Raw genomic sequence first — 9,521 nt, 5'->3', positions numbered from 1 at the left:
TTTTTATACTGTGTGATGGCACTTAAAAGATAATGAACGAAATTTTCTTAAAATGCTTGTACATCAACCTTAGAATGTGCTTTATCATATATAAAATTCCCGGCCAGTTTCTTGACATTCAACGAAGAAATTATGATAGGAACAACTCCTAACACATTCTGCAATTCTGACTTAGTGAGACAATTTCTGTTTTTAAGCATCAAAAAAGGAAAACATTCTTCGGATTTATTTAATACCATCAACAGAATAATAATTAGAATATAATTATGGTTTTGTACATCTTTAAAACTAACATCTTTAAACCCCTAAATTATGTACTTCCTATGAGGGCATGTTACAGTATACACCTAACAAAAATATGTCACCTCACTTATAAAAGAAATATTTTTTTTTAATAATTCTTTTTGGTGACACAAAATAAATTGGCATTTTCTTCAATACATAACTATAGCTGATAAATGGTTTAAAAAAAATTGACTTCAACAATGTTTTTTAACTATTATTTTATCATCTATAATAACTGTCATGTGATTAATAAAAGTCACGTGTTCAAGATCTGCAGAAAACTATTATCTGGTACAAGCAAAGACCTATACAAAACTAACAGCTCAGATCAAACAGAAACAAGTAAATAAAAAATATTATTTGTTTCATTTTCAGATTAACCAAATGACAGTTTAGCAACATTTTGATCCCGACCTATTTCAACACAAAGCCATATTGATACTAGTATAATAAACCTTTTTGATTTGTTAAACTCAAAAACTACTCGCATGCCTTAAATTTTACTAAAGTTGGGATATTGCCTTTTATAAACAATACGGAAAAACAGCAAAAACGGAGTACCAGTATATAAATAGTGCCTGTTTGGGAGGGTAACTGTTGAAATTGACACCCCGAGAGAACCATTGTCAACCGACGCGAAGCGGAAGTTGACAATAGTTTTCGAGGGGTGTCAATTTCAACAGTTACCCTCCCAAACAGGCACTATTTATTTTATTATACTGAATGTTTTATTTTTAAAGAAAATTTTACTGCTTTTATATAGAAATGAACTGAATTCTACGGCGAACCGTGCGCGCATAATTTACGCGCATGTAACAATTCCTTGTGTTACCCGTTGCCAAGTGTGTTGCTAACGCTGAGGGTAATAGAACGGATTACCAACTGCGTCTAAACCAATCAGATTTCAGTATTTAACATGAAAGTATAATAACAAACAATGTTATATAGAGATTTACTGTTCCAGCATTAACAAACCAACATAACCTCATTTTCATATTATTCATTAACTAAATAATATAGGAACGTATAAAGTATTAAGGTCAAAATATCGATTAATTAAAATAATTGAAATATTATTCATAAACTAAATAATATAGGAAGGTATAAAGTATTAAGGTCAAAATATTGATTAATTAAAATGATTGACACTTAATAAATTTGTTTAATTGTATAAATGATTAATATATATATATATATATATATATATATATATATATATATATATATATATATATATATATATATATATATATATATATATATTTATTTTTTTTAAAAGTACATCACAACATTACACTATTATCTAAATAATATATAAAATGTGATAAATGGAATTCCTAGTAAGGTGTTTAGAAATCTAGGCCCTTTTGAGGTTGATTGGTAAATGGAGCTGCGGTGGACGAGGTGCTTTTCCTCTGTTTTCCAGCATCATGTTGCGCGGTTGTGTTTACAGGGGCACTTTTTCTATTTTGTTTTTTATCGCTTTTTGCAGACTCATTTCGCTCTGGGGTATTACCTGGGGTACATGACATACATGTATATTTCCCTTCACTTGTGTCACTTTCTCTGTAAACCGCTGGTCTACACACTCGTCGTTCACAGCTCTTTTGCTTTTTGCAAGAGGTTGTCAAACATTTAAATGATTTTTCATTGCCATTAACCTCCCAGACAAATTTTGCCGGTTCCTGCTGACCTTTAACCAAGATCCAACATACTTTGAGGCATGCTTTCATATACTTTTCACACCGCGATCCCTTGAGTTTTATATCTTCTGATTGATTTATTTTCAAAATCCAGTCTGATTTGATTTTGGTTATGACTAAAGGCAATATGTTGGTCTCTGATAGACTTTTGCACAAATTCTAAAAGATTAAACAAACATAATCAAAAATCTTTTAATGATTTTAGATATAGGGCTTCAAAGGTAATATCTAAACTATGACATCACTGACCTCCATGTTTTATTATTTAAAAACATACTTAATAAAAATTTAGGCAAACTAAATTAATCTTAAAACTTCTCGACATTCAAAAAGTTTTTATCTCAAAGTCAAATTGTAACTATTATAGAACATGTCTATATTAAATGCCAAAAGGTCACATGAAAATTATGCAGCTTCGTACCAACGTTTTTCGTAATCCCTCTATCTAGTGTGACCATTGTGCACAATTAAAAACAATATTAAGTTTGAAGAAAAAATAAGTTTGCTTAATCAATAATACTGACAACCAATCCTAATCAGGATGAAATTACTTTTTAGGTGCAAAAAGGTCAATTAAATGGGCCGTAACTCAGAGGAATAAATACTGACACCCCCCCCCCCCCCCATTATGTTTGATCTTTGTATTTTAAAGTATGTTTCATCTACATTTTCAATGATATACTTCGAAATACTTCTCTAGAATTTCTTGAGACAAAAACATTGAAGAGTGGGATATCTTAAGCAAAAAAAATCGCAAAGTAGTTTTCTTGTTACCTCCAAGAGATAGGGAACAAGGTCAGACTCCAGCTCCAGTTGAAATGTTTCGATTTCATTCCTTAGTTCTTTCAACTCATTTGAAGACAGTTCCTTTTGTAAATAAATACATAAATTTAGCACGAGCATTGTCTAAAAAAACCATCTGGACTCTGTTGAATCTATGATTTCAATCTACTGAGATGATTCATGTAAACCATGCACCTCCACTAAAATGAAACAGTAGTCTGTGAATTTTATTGACTACTACTTAAATTGTACATAATACAATTTAAGAATTTTACTTAATACTGTAAAAGTTTTATATCTCCAAAATTTTAAATAAACCTATTTAAATGCCAACAGAGATTTTGTTTCTTATTAGCATATCATAACGTATTAAATGCAATTTCGAAAAACTTATTTAGAACCAGTACAAACGCTTATGTTAATAAACTTTTTAAAAACTAGCCTAATTTTATCGAACAGTTCATTCCTAGAATAAATTACTTACCACGGGTTTTCCGGTTAGGGCTGCTAATAGGTTTTCCTTTTGGTTTTTAAATTCTTCTGCGCATAGACTCAAAGCAGCCTTTAAAGTTAAATAAAAGTTAAATTGAGAATATCCATAAACAAGAGGTCTCTGGGCCACATCACTCACCTGAGAAACAATAGGCATGATAAAATCAGCTTCATGGAGTCATATACAATATATCTAGACAATGTGGTATTATGCGTCATGTGCAGCGTGTCGATCCTGTATAAATAAAAAGTCCTTTCCCCCTGGATATTCTTATGTTTATAATCAAGTCCATTTTCTAACAGGATGGTTTTATAGTCATATCACATGTTGAGCATTGCAGTTCTTAAAAAGATCCCATGAAATTGTTTATATACGGAATATAAACTTACATAAAACTCTGAACCCCTTGTGAGGCCTAAGAATCGCCCAGGGGCCAGAGTCTAAACAATTTAAAAGAATTGGCAATATGTCAAAATGCTTGCATACTAGTATAAGTAAAACCATAATTATAACATTACAGTTTTGGTGAATAAGTAAAATGTTTTCCATTGTACAACTGGATCCCCAACGTGGCCCTACCCTACTAGTTTTTGATTTTAACGAATTTGAATCTACACCATCTTAACTAAATTTACAGTTTTCCTTAGCGAATGGTTTTTAAGAAAACGATTTTAAGATTTTGCTCTATATATCCTTAAGTAAAAAATTGTCACCCCCTCCTCCCGCTTCTTGTGACCCCATCCTACACCCGGATATCATGATTTGAATAAATTTGAATCTTCACAACCTGACGATCCTTCCGCACAAGTTTCAGCTTTCCTGGCTGATTGGTTTCTGAAAAGATTTCTAAAAAAAATTCTCTTTATATTCTATTCCTATGTAAAACTTCGACCAACCCACCCATCCACACCCCCATTGTTGCCCCACCCTACCCCGATAGTCAAGATTTTCACGACTTTGAATCTACAATATCTGAGGACGCTTTCACACAAGTTTCAGCTTTCGTGGCCAAATACCTCTTAAAAAGAATATTTTTAAGGTTTACTCTATATATTCCTTTGCAAAAATTTGACGACCCCCCCCTCCAATTGTGGCCCCCGTCCTACCCCCAAGAGTCATGATTTTCACAACTTTGAATCTACACTACCTCAGGATACTTCCTGGCCAAATACTAGTATTTCTTGAGAAAACTATTTGTTAAGATTTACTCTTTATATTACTACGAAAATATTTGACCCTTCTCCATTGTGGCCCCCCGCCCTACCCCCAGGGGTCATTATTTTCACAACTTTGAATATAAAACTACCTGAGGTTACTTTCACATGAGTTTCAGCTTTCCTGGATGAATGGATCTTGAGCAGAATATTTTTGACAATTTCTCACAATTAAATATAATTCCTAATTATCTTCCCTTGTAAAAGGGCTTGATCCTTAATTTTCATAATTTTGAATCCCTTTTGCCAAAGGATGCTTTGTGCTAAGTTTGGTTGAATTTGGCTCATTCTGGACAAGATGTTGAAAATGTGAAAAGTTTACAGACAGACGGACGGCAGACAAAATGTGATCAGAATAGCTTTCTTGACCTTTCAGTTCAATTAAGTGAGCTAATAATTACTATTCACAAATAAGAAAGAATAGAACTGTGTAGGTTTCTACGTATAATCGTACCGAAAACTTTGTTCAATATAAATAGTCCTAGAGTAATGTTTTAATGTGATAAATTTTACATTAGCAATGTTTCCGAGGCTAGTGTTTTCTTTGTCTGTTAGACAAACAGTTTGTTCATTTCTGTTTCCACCTATCTCATCTATAACTCCCGTTCTTTGTAGATCAAAATGTTTCCATATCTGTTCTGTATCTGACAGATTTAAGTTTGTTCCATCATCCTTGGGATTTTCCTGTAGACTCCTCAATCTGTTTAATATGAAAAAAGATATTTGCTTCTTTTCAAATGAGTAAGTATGCGATCAAAGCGAAGGAGAAAACTACTTGTCAAGTTCTGATTGTTGTTTGTTTATGTAAAGCGCTACAGGACTTAATCAACAAATGCATTCTCGGAGCTTACAAGGTAACAAGACTGAAAGGAAACGACATCGATATGAGTTTTGACAACTGATAATCAAAGTACTGATAGTACTGAAAAGGGCTAACTCAGCTTCTGTATATATATAACAGATATATGTACATGTATATAACATTTTAGCTTCTGTATACGCACAATATTTCATATTTCATATTACATATTACATTGTAATTGGTATCCGTAAATCAAAAAGGGAACATATTCTAGCATTCTTTTCATCATTCAATACGGTCCGTATAAAAAAGCTAATAAATTGAAATCTGTGATACAAATAGTGCATTTAATTACAACAGACGGATAAACTGAGAAGCTTGCCTGACCAGAATCATAATACACAAATCTTCTAATACCGTCACTTTACGTGCCTCATATGCAGGAGGTGTTTTTCCTTAACGAATTTACATTTCATTTCTTTTTCAAAAAACGCTATTGATCGTCAAATCCTTAGAGAACCTTTCATTAAAGAAAAATTTAATTTCATGAACTGAATCATCAGAAAAATTTACACACTTCACCTTACAGCCATATTTAATCCTAGACAATGTTTTACACTGGGTAGTTTGTTTAAAAAAAAGACAAAGGGAGAATAATTCAGTTCACAAAACATTTTCCCCATAATCATTGAAAGCTGTACATTTTGTGGCTCTCTCTTTTACATCAAGAAGGAAGAGATGAATATATTGTTTAAGTGTTTATAAAATCATAAATCTAACTACAACAACAATTCTAAATTTAGGCAATGGTAATTCGCCCAGTTTGATAGAAGACACATCGACAACTTATTTTTCAAAAATCTTTTTTTACGTAAAATTGAAGACTTAAACAATTCCATACATTGTACACCTGATCACAAGAAGTAACGGCGTTATACTGTGTCAACACTCTTGATACAAAAACCACGACAGCCGGGTTTAAAAGTTGATTTGAAAAAATCTTCTTACTGGGGAAAATATAGTTTTCAAACCTATAAATCATTGGACAGAATAGTTGGTGATTATTCTGAACAAAGTTTACAAAGACGTGTATAGTGAACTAAAAAAGAGTACATTCATTGTGGATTTTATTAATATATAAAAGCTTCATTAACCTTCTCGTGATTCAAAGAATATTGTAAATTATTTTAGAACATTTTTTCTGTGAAAAGAAATGGTTAAAATGTATATATATTAGGAAATCATCTACCAATAAATGTTACAGTACTAAGGTACATGTAATGCAATGCTCATTCATTTCATAGACTGAAATAGATAACAAACTTTAAACTTTTATTAAAATCTTACATTCAACGTCAAAAACATCTTTAACAGAATTTTCCATTTATTATACCAGGACATAAAAAACTGGCCTGTTTGCTATTTTAACATAGAAATATAGTGAGACTTTTTTAACGTAGAAGATTGAAAATTGATTTCATAAAAGAGGTCTAAGACATTGAAGTATTTTTCTATGATGATTTTTAACGTAAGCATTCTAAATATATTCACTTTAATATCGTATAACTACTATAAAATGACATGTAAATTGTCACAACAACTTTAACTTAATTGTGTATGCATGCAATTATTACCTTTCTTTCAGTTTTTTCACTTGTTCTTCTTCTTGAGCTACTTTTCTTTCAACTTTTGTTTTTTCGTTTGCCTTAAAAATATAGAAACTGAAATTAAAAACATCAAATATGAGACATCATTGTTCGTATAACTGTTTTATCATGAGTCAATTGATGTCCTTTTCAGGCTCTTCTAGTGACCAACTAAAAACCGACCAACCAACCCCCCCCCCCCCCCCCCCCCCATCCGAAGAAGAAATCAGATAGTGATATAATGACTACTTAGCCAAAAACATTACATTTCCATTAATAAATAGCAAATCATATTTCAACTGACATGTTTGAATTACTAGTTTTGTTATTAAATGTACTTAAGGATTAAGAAATCATTCTTTGAATAGTATGAGGTGATAATTTTGGTCGGGGCGTAATGAAATCCAATAGAGCCGGAATAAAGCCTTAAAAGATCAAATCTATGATAAAGCCCAAAGGATTTTATCATAGATTTGATTTCCCACCAAAATTATTACCTCATAATTTAAAAAATTACTCCTTATTACTTAAATGTAAATAATTTTAAGCAATTGATTATTGAAAACTTGATTATGCCCACATTACGTCATTTGAAATTTATTGGACTATACACGTTTCAATCACAGGCAAAGCAGTGCCATATTTAAGGAATGAATTCAATATTTATTTGTTTTATACGATATAAAATGGTTTGGGGCAGTTTACGCTTTATAAACCGCGAAGCGGTTTATAAAAAAGCGTAAACTGTTTCAAACCATTTTATATCGTATAAAACAAATAAATATTGAATTCATTGCTTATAATTTAATATTTTTACACTTCATTGTAGATAAAAACGATCATTTAACCTTTAAAATGACGTAATATTGTACAAAATTCAAACCTAACGTCAGGCGTATTGATACGTTTTTGACGTTAGTCTTACTATGACGTAGGCAACATTCTTTATACGATATAAAATAATTTTTTAGCCAATCAGAAAGCGCGTTACAACTAGAATTAAATTATTTAATAAACAATAAAATGCTTTCTTTGGTGATTCACTAGGGATATGAAAGTAGCGACAATTGCAGAAAATATACATAACCCGCTTTATGATCGCTGCCATCATAACCAACTCGAAACATCAAAGAAAGCATTTTATTGTTTATATTAACATCTTTCTTTTAACTATTTATATTAAATTGATTATGAAAAGCTAGTCAAGTTCACTAAATTACTGTTAACGTACATAAGTACGGTAGCTAAAACAAACAGCCAAATCGTCTCTTGTGAGACCTTGAGTTTCTCATCATCACGATTATTTCGTGCAGTCGTGATTTTTCTTCGGTCGCTGTATGTTTCGACCAATCGATAAACGGGGCGTGTAGATTTCAGTCCTGTCAGTTTCAGCCGCTGTAGATTTCGATTAATCGATAAACAGGGCGTGTAGATATCAGTCCTGACAGTTCCTTGTCAGTTTCAGCCGCTGTAGATTTCGATTAATCGATAAACGCGGCGTGTAGATTTCAGTTTGGCTGTTTCTATAGAGTTATGAATTAACTATAAGTTTCCGTAAGCAATAGAGGAAATAGTACTTGGTAGATGTAAATATACTGGCTTTACTACATAGAGGCAATTGAGGCAAATGCCTCATGCATGCCGAATATGACAGAAATACTTTTTTATTAGAAATAAAAACAGAATTATGCCCACTAAACATACATGCATATTGCTAATATGATGCCATGGTAAATATGGCTCGACCAGCTATCATGTATAATATACGTTAAATGCATCTTTATATAAATCTGAATTTCATGAGAATGTTCTTTTTTTCCTAAGTACTTTTTGTAATGCTTGAAAGCCACACGGCGTTGATTCCTAATTTTATGACCAAAATTTTCCGTGTTGTATTTTATAATGGTGACTCATTATACTTTGATTTTTTTTTTATACATAGCAGGTGATATATAAGACTTACTGCGAGTCAAAATGTAGCTCGTTTACATAAATTCCTAAATTCATCCTTTTGTTTAATTAAGTAGAAAAGGGAAAAAAGGATTACAATAAACATAGAAAAACTTGCTTGGAAATGACTAGAATCAAGAGAATCTCCGGGGTCCTTAGGCAGCCCCCAGATTCCTCATAAAAAATTGAAAAGTCGAATGTTAGCCTCAGAGAAAATATACCCTAGTTAAGACCATGCAAATTGGATGTGTAATAACATGTTGTTGATTTGACTTTACTCTCTAGTAAAAAAAAATAAAATAAAAAATTGCGTTTTTAAACCCCTGCCGGAAAAATGACCTGGATCCGCCCTTGCACATACCATTACAAATCATCTTGAACATATAAATACATGTACATGTATGTAGCCTTTACCATTACAGGTATAAAACTTGGAAACAAAAGATATGTAGATGGCACCGCTGTAACTTACCAGAAGGCCAGTTATAATATCTGTTATTCTCTTCATCACACTATCATCGTGGGAATCAAAGTTTTCCAGTACCTGTTCAAGTGTCACCATTTTTCTACTTTCGGTTTGAAAGACTAGATTAGCTGATAAGCTATTAAAGTTATAAATAAAAATAGGTTTTGGTTCCTTGTAAG

At 31.8% G+C, this 9,521-nt stretch overlaps 1 protein-coding gene across 1 annotated transcript; it reads right to left on the bottom strand.

Moving 5' to 3' along the window:
* Positions 1–1,551: 1,551 nt before the first annotated feature.
* Positions 1,552–9,506, bottom strand: LOC109617557 (uncharacterized). Its single transcript, XM_034447024.2, has 6 exons — positions 9,349–9,506; positions 6,915–6,985; positions 4,992–5,178; positions 3,256–3,333; positions 2,763–2,855; positions 1,552–2,147 (listed from the first exon to the last, which is right to left on the bottom strand). The coding sequence occupies exons 1-6, from the start codon at positions 9,436–9,438 to the stop codon at positions 1,635–1,637; spliced, it is 1,032 nt and encodes a 343-aa protein (XP_034302915.2). The 5' UTR covers positions 9,439–9,506; the 3' UTR covers positions 1,552–1,634.
* Between the last annotated feature and the right edge of the window lie 15 nt (positions 9,507–9,521).

Source organism: Magallana gigas, chromosome 2, assembly GCF_963853765.1.
Source record: "Magallana gigas chromosome 2, xbMagGiga1.1, whole genome shotgun sequence".
NCBI lineage: Eukaryota > Metazoa > Mollusca > Bivalvia > Ostreida > Ostreidae > Magallana > Magallana gigas.
Note: the sequence above shows the minus strand (reverse complement) of the source record. Positions and strands in the feature narration are given on the sequence as shown.

Coding starts and splice junctions, on each gene's coding strand:
- LOC109617557 (XM_034447024.2), bottom strand. CDS start 9,438: ATGGTGACACTTGAACAGGTACTGGAAAACTTTGATTCCCACGATGAT. Junction 6,986..9,348: donor ATATTATAACTGGCCTTCTG/GTAAGTTACAGC, acceptor TATATTTTTAAG/GCAAACGAAAAAACAAAAGT. Junction 3,334..4,991: donor GCCTCGGAAACATTGCTAAT/GTAAAATTTATC, acceptor TTAACTTTAAAG/GCTGCTTTGAGTCTATGCGC.